The sequence below is a fragment of the Centrocercus urophasianus genome, unplaced genomic scaffold (assembly GCF_019232065.1).
Source record: "Centrocercus urophasianus isolate 14NV4802_14NV808 unplaced genomic scaffold, USGS_Curo_1.0 seq_11, whole genome shotgun sequence".
Lineage (NCBI taxonomy): Eukaryota > Metazoa > Chordata > Aves > Galliformes > Phasianidae > Centrocercus > Centrocercus urophasianus.
In genome coordinates this window covers 25,409,655-25,426,043 of record NW_024884253.1, presented here as the reverse complement: position 1 = coordinate 25,426,043, position 16,389 = coordinate 25,409,655, and the positions used below count along the sequence as shown (strand labels likewise).

Below are 16,389 nucleotides of genomic sequence, written 5' to 3'. Positions count from 1 at the left end.
TGGTGTTGCAATTTTAAAACCTTTATATTAATTTGTCATATACTGAATTAGAAATTTAAATAAAAGGGCAGCAGATAATTGTATTCCTTTACTATGAGGAACACTTGAACTAATTTAAAGTAATGAAGCAAATTATCTAAAACCATTTAGTCGAATATACTAGCAAGGGGTCAAACTCAGGGCAACACTATTTAAATCAAATTGAATTCTATCTTGAGAATGGATTCCAAATAGATTTTTAATTGCAGTATTTTGTCCGCAGGGCATTCTATCACATGCTTTTAACATGAAAGTAAAATCCACCAAAATATCCTCCATCATAACGGTGCCAAGTCTCTTTTCATCACATAGTTTCTATGCTGTGATGTCTGCAAAAATGTTACTAGGCTTTTCATTTCTGCTCATTTTGCTCATAGATAATCTCTTGAGCCAAACTCTGGATAATTTACAGGATTGACTCATTACATTAAGCAGAAAAATGGGAGAAAAAATAAAACAAAAGCATAACACAAACTAGGTTTGAGACTGGTGCAGATCCTGCAGAAAAAGGACTGACACACTCATGTGAAGGGTCCTGCCACTTCATTGATCTCTGGAATACTTCTTAAGCATGGGAGATCTCAGGATACTCATTATCTTGGTGCTGTGAGAGTTTGGTGCACAGCACAGCAGTCTGGGATGGAAAGCATTTGCATCAGTAGTGGGGCTGCTCTGGAGAAACATGAAGGGAATACAAGCAGACACATCTTCAAGCTTCCATTGTGCTTCTAGTAATAAACAACAGTGACTCCTCTTCTATTCATTAACTTCTATGTGGATTATAACTCCAGAAAGAAATGGAAAGTCCAGGTATACCCATAAGGACAAGAGAAAAGTTACTGTGTTTTGGATATACTTCTACTTTCCTCAAGTCTAAAGTCACTCTTACAAATCTCTGGAGATCTAATCTCCTGAAAATAGGCTTTGAAGTACATCTGAAGAACATACTGTAAATGAAAAATAAATTTCCAATGGTAACTGTAAAAAATCTATTTTTAAAAAGGTAATACTTCACAAAAAAAAAAAAAAAAAGAAAAAAAAAAGACATAATATTCTTTAATGACAATATCATATAATGCTTTCAAAAATACAGTTATAAATACACAGGAACAGAAACAATATCATATGCAAGTTTGTTGGGACTTACTCAACCAATACAAGGCTGAAGTTGATAGTTTCTTGGATCTCATCACTAATGATGACAAGACATAGTGTCACTACTATGATCTGGAGTCATCAAGGCAGTCCATAGAGTGGCAACGTGTGAATTAGTAGTCAAAGAAAAAATTAAAGACACATCTCTCAGTGAGTAAAGCGATGAGCACTGTCTTTTGGGATAGGAAAGGGGTGATCCTTGTTGATTTCCTGGAACCCAAACAAACCATCAGTTCTGACCTCTACATCACAATGCTGACTAAGCTGAAAGCTCAAAGTTCCAGAGTCACACCAGAGAAGACGACAGCCTTTCTCTTACAACACGGGTTCCTTACAACACCTATGTCAGGTTCCATAGCAGTTTGAAGACCATGGAGCACATTGCCAGCCTTGGATGGACTGTCCTAACACACCCACCTCATAGACCAGAATTTGCACCTTCTGCCATCTATTTGGATCTATCACAGATGGACAGCAAGGGCAACAGTTTCATAGTGTGGATGCCGTCATAACTTTTCATAAGTTGTGAAAAAGTGGGTCATCTCCAGTGGTACAGATTTTTATGAGTGCTGCATACAGGCTCTTGCTCATCACTGGTAAAAATTCATAGGTAGTGGTGGAAAAATTGTGTTTCGTAGCTGAGTTCTATCGAATAGTGTATTGTGTTCTTTTGTATCTGTTGTGATTTCCACGGAAATAAATAGGAGGCATTACTTCCAGTTACAAAAAGTGGAGCAAAAATAGAGTAAAATAATACAGATGAGGACTTTTAAATTCATCCTGGTTGGCTGGAATCTACCAGTAAAAGAGTCTTCTGACACTTTGCAGTGGTGCAGCTCCTCACAGAGACAGCAGTAATGGCAGGGCATTCGAGAATGACATTTTTGATTATATTTTTTGGAACTGTGTGTGATTCAATGTTTACCAAGATGGAGACATTCAGCTCCAGTGCAAAGCTGGTTGTGGCAGATCAGCTACTATTTCTCAGAATGAAGAAATGAGCATATTATAGAAATAGAAGATATCAAAAAGTAAACAAAACCGATGTGAAAGCCATCAAATAAGGAAAATTAGGATTACATGCACAAAAAAAAATATGTTTATTATGTTTATTATTATTTTGTTTTTATTTAAATTTGAAAAAAATAAAAGATAATTATCTTTCCTGAAACATTGCCATTAAGGGGAAAAAAAAATCCTTTACTTGCTCAATCTAGCCTGGCTACACAAATCATCTGAATCATTGAGGTTTAAAGCATTTAGATGTGCTGCTTCATAAATGATTGCTAAACGAAAGTTCAGTCAAGTAAATGAGGCTCTTTTCAGCTGAAGCTGCTTGTATAATGGGTCAAACCCCTCCATGCTTTTCAGATTGTGCATTCATCCCCAAATTAATTTCATATTGAGAGTATTCATTTTAAATCAATAATATGATTGTTACAAAATTGAATTAATATTTATATATTAAACTCATGTTATTTGCTTGACAGACTTGAATCAAAGGAACCTTTTCTGTCTGTTGGGTAAGTAGGAATATGGTTATTTCTATAGAATGTTGTTACTTATATATTCAACTATTGTACATTATAATGTATGGGATAATACTGAGCATAAACACCTCTTATCAACATTTCAGTTGTTTGCTATACCTAAGCTTATGAAAAGTAGATATCAATCTATAAAGACAGCAGCTGTAGGTATCTTTCTTCCAAAAAAATTACTAGAATGTATGTTTTGATTCTACTGACTAAATATATATGTATATATATACATATATATATTTAAAAAACATTTAAGAATTTAACATTGTAGCAAAAATTAGCTGTTTTATTATTTTGTTTTCGTTGTTTTGATTCTTCAGTCATATATTCTCTATACCACTTGTCTAAGCCGATGACTGAAGAATTGGTAGTTTGTTTTAAAATAAAGTTTTAGTGGTAACTTGGTAACAGAAAGAAAACATCAAATTTGTAAATTAGAAAAATATGTTTTAGCCTTATTATAGGTGACGTTTACAATGATATACCTATTACAGCTATTGTCTACATAGGCACATAACCGTGAGAACAGTTACTTAGTCTCTGTTAAAATTATTATCTTATCCTTCTAAAAGTTTACTTTTAAAAGTGATGCATTTTGAAAAAAAATCATTGTTTTATAAAATTTATTCCTGATATGTAGATGTATATATGTGTGTGTGATAGGTATCTGTGTTTTACTTCTGAGTATAAAGTTCACTTCCTATTTTTTGTTTAGCTTCCTTCTTATAAAACTTCCCTCACTTTCTCATTCTCACTCTAACATTCTCATTCCCACTTCATCTTTCTTCAAAACTGTATACGCTTTTTTTCTCGCCATTCTCATTTTTCCTAGTTCACAAGTCCATGTATTTCATGCTACCAAAAACGTAAACTGCAGATAAAATATGCCAGTGCAAAATAGCCATGTTACTGTATTCCAAGTTACTGTATTAACTACAGATGTAAAACTACTTCAGGTTCTGAAGTGTGAATTAAAAACAGCAAGCAAAGTATATCAGTTAAGAGCATAGAAACTCAACAAATCAGTGTGAGCAAGATTGGGATATGCTTCAGATTTTTTAGCACAAAGTAACTTTGGCTTCTTTGAGTACACTTTAATTTAATTAATTACCTTCTTTCTACCAGAAAAAAAAAATAAATTGTTGAATAATAAGTGAAATGTTCATCAAATGGAGGAGCACAAGAAAGTGGGAACCAAGGAGGTGGTCTTGGTTTGTGTGCTTTGGAATGTCCAAATTTGTTACCAGATTTAATCACTTTCATTATTACTTCCTATTATTCCACTTTGTAACTTTCATACTCTTGTAATGATTACAAGAAAACCTCAACTTTAAGATTATTATTAAAAAAAAAAAAAGAAGAAGTTTCATGTTGCTGTGGCTGAAGAGCAAATAAAATTGAAAAATAAATAAATAAATGTCAGGAAGCAAATAAAATGCAATGTCTGTGCCAGTAGTAGCAATTCATCTTAAACAGCAGTTATCATAAAATAATAAATTGTGTGTTTGTAGCTCATGCCATGATTTGAAGAACTCTGCTTGCAATTTTAAGGTATATATGGATGAGAACCTAGGAGGAAAGGTTATCTTTTGTGTTTGGGTTCCTGTCCAGATTAGAGGAGTGGTGGCCATGGTGTAAATGCACATTACCTCCCCGTAGTCATTGTATGCGACTTTATTGACAATCTGAACTCCTTTGAGGAAGTCTAACTTGAATAAATATATTTGTCTTCTTCCCAGAACCTTCCAGATGTTTGTCTGTAATGTACTTCAATTATTTTTTCAAGTTCATAGTGATAATGATTGAAAATGCAAAAATTGGACACCACCTCTTTCCTAATTTTGTCTTTACTGCTACATTTCATCCACCTCAAATAAGGTTTTTTTTTTGAAAAAAGCAAGAGCACTGTGCTCTGTGCTCTGAGGAGGGGACTAAGCCAACATCCACCTCCTTTGTATTGAGAGAGATGCTCCCCCTGGTCCCACATTAATGTGGGAATTCATTGCTTCAGGGGATGAGCTCTCATGCTGAGATGTAGCTGAGGTTTTAACCAGAATGATAGTTGCAACAATCTATCCTTTAAGATGGGCTGTTTGCAAAAAAAAACATACTGAGACTTGGTTAGACTAACACCAGTGCCCTCAGCAGCTCTTGAAGCCAGAATTGGTAAAAGCAACAGTTTGTATTACTTTTGGTTCCTACAGACAACTTGGTCCTGCAGGGAAGCCTTTAATTTATTTCCCTTCTGCAACAGAGATATTTCCACATTTTCATTATACTGCCTATAGGAGCTAATTATCCTTTTTCATTTTGCCATGTTGAAAATAATGGCTTTCTGATGCTTTTCTATTGTTAATTCTTTAGGTAGAGGAAGGGAACATGAAATGGGACAGCCAAAGAGCTTGAGCCTGTCACGCTTTGCATGAGCACTCAATGTGTGTACTGGGCTACAACTTTCCAGAAAGAGATCCCACAATGCAAAAGTGATTCTTAAAATAACACATTGCTTATTCTCTCTCAGAAAGCAGACAGTGATTGACACAAGCAGACCTCACCTCTCACTGTTGTGGTTTGTCTCTCAAATGCTGGGAGACAACATCTCCTGTACTCCCTCAGTAAAGGAAATTGCATTTATTTTTCTTTTTACGCAAAAAGATATAGCAGGGTATTTTGTTAACGTGGCAAGGTTGTGTTCGTGGGGGGGCTGCAAGGGTGGTCTCCATGAAAAGCCCTCAGTGCCCCATGTCAGATCAGAGACAACTCCTGCTGCTCCAAAAGAGACCCAGCACTGCCAGAGCAGAGCCATGAGTGATGCTGGGTGTGCCCTGGGAGAATAAATTCAGGAAAGGGAAAAACTGCTGCACAACAGCAGCTAGGAGAGAGGAGTGAGAAATGTGAGAGAACAGTCCTACATGCAACAAGGTCAGTGCAGAAGGAGGTCAGAAGGTGCTCCAGGTCCAGAGCAGGAACTCCCACAGCCCAGGAGAGGCCCATGGAGGAGCAGGCTGTCTTTCTGCAACCTACAGGTACCAAGTGGAGCAGATCTCCATATGCAGCCATGGAGGAGCCCACAGGCAGCAGCAGAAGTGGCTGAAGGAGCTGCAGCCTATGGATATCCCCACAGAAGCAGCTCTAGGCCAGAGCTGTAGCCCATGGAAACAGTCCATGGTGGGGCAGGAGGGCTGGAAGAACTGTACCTGTGGGAACAGTGCTCTCCTGAAGAATGCACCCCATGGTGTGGAGCTGTGCTGGGGCGGTGCTGGGACAGCTGTAGTCTGTGGGAAGGGCACATGGTATCAGTTTGGAAAGGATGGCATCTGTGGGAGGGACCGCACATGGAGCAGAGGCAGAGAGTGATCATGAGGAAGCAGCAGAGATTAACCGAACCACAACCACAATTTCCCATTCCCCTGCTCCACTCAGGGGATGGGAAGAAAGCTGGATGGGAAGAAAGATGTTCTGGGTTTGTTTTTAGTTCTTACTCCTTTAGCCTGCTGGTAGTTGACATTAAATTACAATATTCTCCATACATGAATTTGTTTTACCTGTGACAGTAACTGCTAAAGAATCTCACTTATCTCAACATACCAGGGTTTAGTTTTCATCGTATTTTCCCCTCTGTCCTTTTGAGGAGAGCAAGTGAAAGATCAGCATGGTGGAGCTTGGCTTCTTACAAATGTGAAACCACCACACCAATGCTCCATCATTCGCTATGCAAGAGATGGGCAGTAATGGCTGAGGTTGGCAGGGTCCTCAGAAGGAGCCATCCCCTCCTCCAGCAGGGATACTCAGAGCAGGAGGTTCAGGGCCATGTCCAGACTAGGCTTCTGAAGATCTCCAAGGAGGAGACTCCACAGCCCTTGAGCAAGCTGTGCCAGTGCAACGCAACCCATACTCACACAATAACAATTTTTTAAATCAGTGGTTTGTAGTTAAATACAACTGTATGTAGATTTTAAAATAATATATAGTCTTTTATTTAAAACATGCAGTTGTAAAATACAAAACAAAACAAAACAAAATCCAAAATGTAAGTTCTTCAAACTTTTAAAAACTGTTTGTCCTCTTTCTCAGCGCCATTTAATAGTATGTTGCATATTGTTGAATTCAGAAAAGACAAAGAGAGCAAGTAAGAAACAGAGCTGATTTTTCCAAGTCTAGCAAGAACTTAGATGCATCTACACCCGATGCAGAAATGGGATTACTTCTTGGTAAGCAAGCAATAGCTGTTCAGTGTAATGGGCTTTGAAAATACATGTGTTTTATGCATCTGACTGTCAGCTGAGATTCAATCTCTTTCTTTTGTGTACATGTTTAAGAAAATACAATACAAACATCTGACTTTTTCTTTTATTTTCAAGATTGACTGGTTGCCGTAAACATTATAAATTTAGAAGCCCAGAGAGAGCTGTATCTGAAATTAACGTGTTGTGTGCATTTTTTACATGATGAATAGTTGTCTGTCCTGTAAGAAAGAAGAGAGGTACAACTGGCACTAATTGCTGTATTTTTTGACATTCTCAGTAAAGCCACTACAATTCTGAATGAACTACTGCCTTCTTCACAAAGATCCTGTTTCTAGACAGTATATGATTATAGAAAATGCAGAATAGTTATGGGTTTGTATTTTCAAATCACAACCTAATCAAAATACCATTTAAATCAGAAGTATTTCTAGAACAGTTGAAGGAATGTAGATGTGCTGAACTTTATGAAATACTTCCAAAATGCATGAGGAAAAATTCCTTAATTTTCTTCTTGCAGAATTATTCTGAGAAATATCTAACAGCTAGAATTTGTCTCCCATATTTTCTGTTTGAAGGTTTCTTTTCAATAAGGATTTTTTGCAGAAAATCTGTAGAAAGTCCTGAACACAGACATCTTTTTGAGGGATCTTATTCTTAAGAATTGACAATTAAAATTAAATGCCTGGTTAAAACCAAATTCCCATTGTTATGAATTAATCAATCCACTTCCATATTATAAAGACTATTTCAATTCATAGTCTGTGCTTTTTTTTCCAGACACTAGGTTATGAGGCACAAAGTAGAACATACCCACATTCTGTAGCTCTTGTAGAACAAACACCAATAATGCTTCTCATTCTTATTATCAGATAGCACCAGCTGAAGGAGCAGACACTATTCTTACTGTTCTCATCTGGTTTTTGAAGAAAGATAACTACGAAAATATTTTCCTTCAGTGGAGTGAAAAAGAGGAAAAGAAGAGATAGTTGAATCATTTTGCACTGTTAATATGAAACCAGTAACACTGCCTACCTGAAAATAATTTATAACTGCCATTTTCATGCAGTCTAGGTATTCAGGGTTTGCACTTACATGAAAAACATGGGAGGGCTGCACACACTTGACAATTTATTTAAACTATGGCCATCAACAGGAGTTAGAAGACTACAGGGGCTTTACATGTGGTGAGACTGCCTAGTTAGTCCCCAGAGAGATAGCAATGAATTAGGTGCAATAGCTGACATGGAAAGCTAGGAATCTTTATATGGAAGATGCTGAAAGCCTGTGTGGTTTAATTTCAAACAGTATCGTTGACATACTTTTTTTTTACATACATCTTTCAGCAATTTACCAAAAGCCATAAGGACTAGGATTTTTCTATAATGGTTTTCTCTGAAACACTAGATGAATTATCACTGTTTTGTAAATATATAAAAAGTTGTTTCTTTGTTTTTTTCTTGAGTATATCTGTGAGGAATAGATTACGAAGTCACAGTAACAGATAATGTTTTGTTCCATTTACTGAACTTGTTGGTTTTGTATCACTGTTTGCTGTTTAAAGATCCCAGATTATGTATTTTTCTACTCATCTCTAATGTAAATTATTATTTTTTGTTTCCTTTGTTTGCCTGATATTCTACAGTATTTCCATTTTCACACACACAAAGAAATATATATCACATAGAAATTATAGTAATACATTTGGGGGGGAAAAAGTCTTTTCCTAATTCCATTAACTATTATTAGCAACAAACTTAACAAATATGCACCTTAATAAATTCCTGTTTTCCTCTCTGTCTATAACAATCAGTAACAGTGCGGTTCATAATTGAGAAAAGCAATAGAGCATGAGATCACTTTTTTCTCTTTTGGTTATTCTATTTGCTTTTCCTTTTGTTTAGTTTCTGTTATTTCTGTCATCCAAGACTACCCTTTCATTAGTATTTCTAGAAAAACAATAGCTATTGAGCTCATTAATGTTGAGTAATGTTAGTACCTCAATACTAAATAACCATAATCTCAACTGTGTTGTGGCATTTTCCCTTTCTTAAGAGGGAAAAATTATGGATAAGGGAATGAAGTGTGGTGAGGAGGTTGAAACATTCTTGGGGAATAAATAAATAAATAAATAAATAAATAGAAACAGGAGTAGAGGAATATGAGGATGGAGCGGAAATTACTGGGGAAAGGACAACACAAAAGCAAAAAGGGAGACAATCTTAAAACGGAAGATGGAAGAAGGAAGGACTATATTTTATGATTATATTTTTCTGATTGTATTTTTCTGACTATATTTTCTCTATATTTTCTGAGTATGTAATCTCAATATGAAACAGCACTATTTACTTCAAACTCACTGTTGCTGGTGGTTGCCCAACGAGTAGTCACCGGCCTACAGATTACTAATCAGTGTTTGGAGAGGTCTGATATTTATAATAGTAATATCCCTTCCTATTTCTCAGGTATCAGTGTTGCACTTTGATAATTTCATTAAAGTGTTGTGTAAAGATAGCTACATCACCAGAGTTGATGGTGGAAGAAATGGAAGATGTCATCCAGAAAGGTTGTAGAGTCTCCATCCACTGAAGTTTTCTAATCTCAGATAGGCAAGGCTCTTCTGTAGCCCTGGATATCATTGTGCTTTGGACAGGAGGCTGGACCAGACATCTCCTAGAAGTGTCTTCCAACTTTGTGAATAGACAGGAAAGGCTTGTGAGCTGTTGTATGCACGACAGCATGCAGTGATATTTTCAACCTCTCATTCTCCTCAGAGATCAGGAGAATGGCCCATTCCAGGGCATGAATCTTCCTTAAAGAGACAATGCAGAAAGAAGTACCTCAGAGAGAAACCCTGCTATCTCAGAGGAAACTGAGATAGCATAACTGATAACTGATCACACTTCCCTCTCCTAATTGTTGGTGTTTTTAAAATGTTATTAAGCTTCAAGCTAGATGTTGTCTTTAGCGTTATTCTGTCAATGGCCTTGTGTATGATACTAACAAATGATAAATCACATCTTACCTTATTGCAGTGCTCACTGTGTATTAGTGTGCTGCAGTGTATCCTTCATTTGAAATAAAATCAGGATATGTCCTGATACTAGGCAAAATTTCAGCTTGAAAGATAAATCATCTGATAAAAGTTAGCTTAATTTGAGAGTTCAGGCAGCTCAGACATCATTTACAGATGACTTTGCCCCTACATTACTGTAACGTCTTTACACACCATAATTTGAAAAGAAGCAGGACTATGTTTAGAGTAATTAGGTTCATATACAATAGTCTCCACTTCATCCAAACTGCTCTCTACTTTCAGAATGAGGAACATGATTTTGACTGGTTTTTTGGGGGGCTTTTTTGTTGTTGTTTTTTTTTTCCTTTAGTTGCAACTATAAAGTGCAGTTCAAAAGCAGTTTGTAGTTAATCATAAAATTTTGGGATTCTTTTATCACAAGGTCAGGCTGGGTTCTTATAATTCTTATCATTCTTTGGACCAAAATGCAGATCTGCTGACATCAACCACATGTTTTTCCATTAGTACGCACAGGTTGTAAGAATTCTACTGCTGTTATATACAGTAAATAAATAGAAGTTACATTATATTGTGTCTTAACATAACTGTGCTATTTATTGCTAAGACTTTTAATTAATCACTTTTGCTAGAAAAGGCTTCAATTTTGTTTCCAAATTCATGCCAAGATCAGTCTTGGTCAACAAAAATAATTTTTTTACAATCCCATACTGCAGTAAAATTCAATGCTGAGGTGAGTGCCTTAAACCTGAAGTAGAAATTCAAAGAACTGATATGTATAACTAGAAAGTGGTAATTTATGTTGCCATGGTAGTGATTTATGTAGATAACACTAAAACATCTTTTTTAATTTAAAAACCATACATCCATTTCCCACAAATCTGGAGTTACTGGTTTTGTTGTTGTCGTTTTTCTGCTGTGATAGGACAAAGGGAAATGGATTTAAACTAAAACAGGAGAGATTTAGACTGGATATGAGAAAAAATATTTTTTCATGATAAGGGTGGGAAAGCACTGGAACAGGTTGCCCACTGTAACAAGATGGATGCTTTGTTCCTGAGCACATAAAAGGTCAGACTGGGAAGGGCTCTGAGCAACATGATGGAGCTGTAGGTGTCCCTGTTCATTGCTGGGGAGTTGGACCAGATGATCTTTTATGGTCCCCTCCAATTCAAACAATTATATGATTCTAGAGTTATTTTTTTTTTCTTTTCAGTTGCCACTAATGACATACAAAAAGCACTTTTTCTGAATTCACACTTAGGTCTAGGAACCCTCTAATGGGTAAGGTTGTGTGGCTGAATCAGGTATTGTCCCATAGTAATTGCATAAAATATTTTCATAACCAACCAGATAGACACTAGAAAGTACTTCTAAGTCATAATAAATTGCAAATTTTATCAAAAGCAATCATTTGCCAACTGGATCATTTACCTACTGGATATGTTCTCATTTATTCTATTGCCACCTAAATCAAGGGACAGAAACTACTGGTGGATTTTCAGGAACACTCTGAACACCAAGTAGTCAAAATGAAAGATCACCAATTTTCAGACCACATTTTTCCTATGAAATATTTGTTGACTACTTGAAAATAGTGAACACTCTTACGGAAATTAAAATCAATACACGCAAGAGGAAATGCGAAGCATTTCTCAAGTAACATAATTCTTCCTGCAGAGCTGTCCTTTTTTTGGAGTCAATGAAGTACACCAGGATATGCAAATTATATATTCTGAGGCAGTGAAATTAGTGAGGCAAAACTATAGGTTGTTAGTGCAGCTTTTATAGCACTGTTGTGCCAAAGTGTTCACGTATCATTGTGGAAGTACTTGAGAGGTATTGAAAAAGATTTTGTTTCTTTGCAAAAGTAATCTTTTTATTCACATACACACACACATATTAATCATGATTACACTTTAAACCTGGAATCAAATACCATTTGGTTTAAGCAGACCTTGTCTATATGTCAGTATTTAGTTGTATTTCATGTTCTGGCTGATATTTTATAGGCTATAAAACTGTCTCGCTATGTAGATCATTCATAGAAAAATAACATTCCAGTCATGTAAGTCATGAGGGAGAATAATGGTAATGTTCTTTTGCTAGGAGAAGACAAAAATTTTGTGAGAGGAGTCTCACAAGAATGAGAAGGAGGAGATAGAGAGAGATGTTAACGGTTTCAATTCCTTCACAGTCCTGTGTTTTGAGAAGAGATACTTCAGGCAATCCTGATGACTGATGGCAGCTTAATTCAGTATAGCATGTAAAAGCAAAATAAGATTTTGTTTATATTGTTATCTTCGCAAGTGTATTTCACAGAGTGATAAAAAACTCCAAATGAAACTTTCTGTAAATGCTTACTAACACTAATCTGATAGTTAGATCCACTCAAGTCAGGGAGTGACCACATGATATGGGGAAAGAATATGGCAATAATAGAAACATAAAATTTCTTGAGCCCTCTTTTGTGAAGTGGTCTCCTTACCTTCTGAAGTGTTATGAAATTAACCTTTATGGAAAAGAAAAAAAATGAATGTACAAGCAATAGTCTAGGAGCTAAGACAATTACTATATCTTACAGGTGATAAATGTATTTTAAATGAGAGTATCACTTTTAATTTTTATATACATATAATCATTTTTGCCAAGGTTGGTAAGACTAAAGAAGAATTTGTGTATATTCTACTCAAGCTGGATTAGAATTAATTCTAAATTCTCATGTTATGGTCATTAAATGTGATGTCTTGTTCAGACATAAATATGACACTCTTAACAGATGATAATGAGCTAATAAAACTTGCCTACTGCTCCAAACATAAGTTTCCAAAATGTAAATCTTTGCAATTGTTTCCTTGAAGCCAAATACAATTACATCAAGAATTCTCCCGAAATATCTAGGCTGTGGAAGGTGAAAATGGGGGTATGATCACATACCTCCCTAATTTTTTTTTGTTTTTAAATGTAACTGGAAGGCTGTAAATCATTAAGTCAACTTCAGTCATGCTACCAAAATATGTCAGAGAAACATTATTTGCAAAATGTGACTGTCATATTTTAAGGAGCTTACAGCTGGAAAAAAAAACAGGTTAAATCTGAAAACAAAAATGTAACCTGACTAAATTCAAAATCAGTTGTTTATCACAAACTTTCAAATGAGGAAATAAGTAAATGATGAATATCCCATATTGTCCCTCACTGTAAGCCTCAGAGTAGAAGCTCTTACAGTGTGGAGGTCATCATAAAGAAGGAAACCAGTCATAATAAAGCAGAAGAGCACACAGATTACCTTCCCTACATACCCACAAAGACAGGAACCCAATTGTATGGGAACTATTAGGACATGTCTTGAACCAATGACTGAGCATCCGGTAAAGGCATGTAGCCAACCTTGGAAGTACAGCTGCTTGTGTGACCAGGCTTCACCCTAACCTCATTTAAGGACCAGCAGCCAAAAGGGAAGCTTCTCTGCTTGGAGATAATCTCCTTCAGGAGTTTCTAACAAGTCCTAATTCTCAGAAAGGACTAATAAAGAAAGCTATTCTTTCTTTATTACCAAATTGTGGCTACTGTATTTTGAGAGATCAAAAACTGGTTAAAGTCATCTATATCATCTGTCTCCTATTCTTATTGTGTTTGAAAAGTTGAGAAAGATCCCTCCCTAAGCTGAAAAGTGTTCCAGTTTAGATGTTTTCTCTTAAAACAAACAAACAAACAAAAAAAGGTAGATGAAGAGCCTTAGTTCTTGCCCGTGGCAGACAGCCCGATACAACTGCAGGAGATGTCTGAGCTTGCCTAAGGCAAGTTGTAGAGGCTAAGGGGCTAGTCTCCAATATCAGCTGATGTGTTAGAACATGCAAAAAAATCATATTATTTTTTTAATAAGAGGAATAAGGTCTTTTGACTAGCCTTGAGCTATATCTCTTTGCATATTAAAAAAAAAAGTGGAAACTTTTCAACTAAATGAGTCACACTCTAGTCATATCTGTGTGATAAGAAATTAGGATTTCTAGTTCATGTCAAAAGTTGCAAACAGTAACAGCAATACTAATGCTATGATGGAAATCATCAGGACTGTTTTACCACATATTGCACCTCAGTGAGTCACCTTGAACAACCTCTCTTCCTTGTGAGGAGGAATACATTGGAAGCATTCCATATGTGTACTTAAAGTAAAGAACTATATCTGATCCTCTAATTTCAGGAACTTTATTATGGATTAACTGTGGGGGAATTGAGAGTGGAGACTTTGAATTCCCTTATGTAAATCAAATGGTCTCCATCCTGTTATTTTAGAAATTACTTAGTCTCTGACTTATTTATTCACTTACAGAAAAGAAATATTGGCGATTTTTTCCTCTGTATTATGGAAAGTGAACAGACATGCCTTTCCATTAATAGCATTACTAGGCATGTATTTTTCAGAAACCAAGGGAAATGTAGTCTGTATAGTTAGCACTGAGCTAGGCAATATAAAGTACTGTGTGCTGTGATTTAAGTGAACATGCAACCAGAAAGAACACAACCTTCCACTCACTCCCCTCTCCCAGAAGGTTTGTGGAGAAAATTGGAGGGGGGGTGGGAGAGGAGGGTAAAGTAGAACTCATGGACTGAAATAAAAGCTTACTGTGACAGGACAGGAAAAATAATAGTAATGATAATTATATATTTTATATTTATATATATATATATATAATTATATATATAGTATTTTATATATATATAAATATAATTATTATCATTACATCATTCTATTGCTAACCACCTGCAACTGATGTCCAGCCAGTTCCTGAGCAGCAACTGCCTCCAGCCAACACCCCGTGCTTTTTTCATGATATAATATGGTCTGGATTACCTCTTTAACTAGTTTGGGTCAGCTGTTCTGGTGTCCTTTTGCTGGAAGGGCAGTATGAGATACTGAAACATTTCTGGCTCTGTGCAGCACTGCTCAGCAACAACTAAAATATCAGTGTTAATCAGCACTGTTTTTTCTACTAAAGCCAAAACACAACACTGTATCAAACACTATGAAAAAGTCAGCTCTGCTCTAGCTGAAACCAGACCATACAGTCAATTGCACAGCTGTCCTTCCACTTATCTCTGTAAAGGCTGGAATTGGGTCTAGTCTGCTTCTCAGTTAAGGAATATCCTTTTTATCATATGAGTTTCCCACAACCAATTACCATGAAATTTATTGCACAACAGGTCAGGAGTACAAGAATGCTTTCTCAGATTCACAGTATCTGGTATTTCCATTTACCTTGTAACTTTACTTATGGTACATTCTTAAAAAAAAAAAAAAAAAAAAAGGATAAGGCAGTATGTCTTGTCTTCACATGCCATTCTCAGGACCGTGACAATAATCTCTGTTTTGACAATTTAAAGCTAAACCTTGAGTTATTCAATTTAAAAAACAACAACAAAAAAAACTACCTCTGCAAACTTTTTGTATGAGTACAAAACAAAATTTAAGTATTTACAGTTTGAGAAAGGGAGAGAGGAGAAAGAAAAGAATGTTGCAGCTTTCTAGAAGCACTTTTTCTTTACATAAACTCTGACACTGTCATACTGAAATTGATTAATCTTCTGTGAGCTGTGCCTTTCTGTTTTATTCAGTGCTTCTAAGACTACTTCTCTGGAGACTACATAAAGTTTCCAGAGATCTGTTTTTGTAATCTTAAGCAGTTAGTCTTTCAGCTTCAGTGCTACCAATGTGATTTTAATTTATCAATCTGCTGTTCAGTGAAATGCTGTAGAAACACTTCAAAGCCTAAACCCATCACTTATTCCTACACCTGTCAATGGCAGTCTTCTGTATTTGTCACACCATACTCGTGCAATGTATGCAATATTGCTAATAAATTGGATAATCAATCACTTGTGCACAGTCTGACAGTAGTACCTTGAATACACTGAATCTGAAATGCATTTTCAAGAGGTAGGACTCATTACTCTACCATACAGACATCAAGAATTTCCCAGTCAATCTATACAATTAAAGAGCACCTTGGGACATGGTAGGCCACTTCACACTGGAAAGCTTTTTCATTACCTTAGTATAGTATGTTCCCATGAGAAACACAAGTAATTGGAGATTACTTTAGATGACAGAAAATAGTTTAACAGCAGGAGAGGAAAGGGCAGAGAGACATTAAGTAGATTTTTTATGCTTCTTTCTGTAGAAAACATTACTTTGTTTCTAAATATCAGCAGGCTAACAATGTTCAGTTTCTTTCCTTGCAGCTACAAATAGGTTTTGTTGGGAATAATTCTGATGCTTAGCTGCACAGAAAACTGTTTGGGCTAAATTTTGCCTTGAAAGTCCTGTATTGTTCGTGCCCATTTGGCTGCCATAAATTGCTCCCAGATTAGATGA

The 16,389-nt window shown here is 36.0% G+C and overlaps 1 protein-coding gene across 1 annotated transcript in view; it reads left to right on the top strand.

Annotated features, from left to right (window-relative positions):
- RALYL (RALY RNA binding protein like) overlaps nucleotides 1-16,389 on the top strand; it is a 186,963-nt gene that overhangs the window by 128,583 nt on the left and 41,991 nt on the right. The window contains exon 3 of the mRNA XM_042840025.1: nucleotides 2,685-2,717. Coding sequence (XP_042695959.1) covers nucleotides 2,685-2,717 — 33 coding nt within the window. The remainder of the gene's footprint in view (nucleotides 1-2,684; nucleotides 2,718-16,389) is intronic.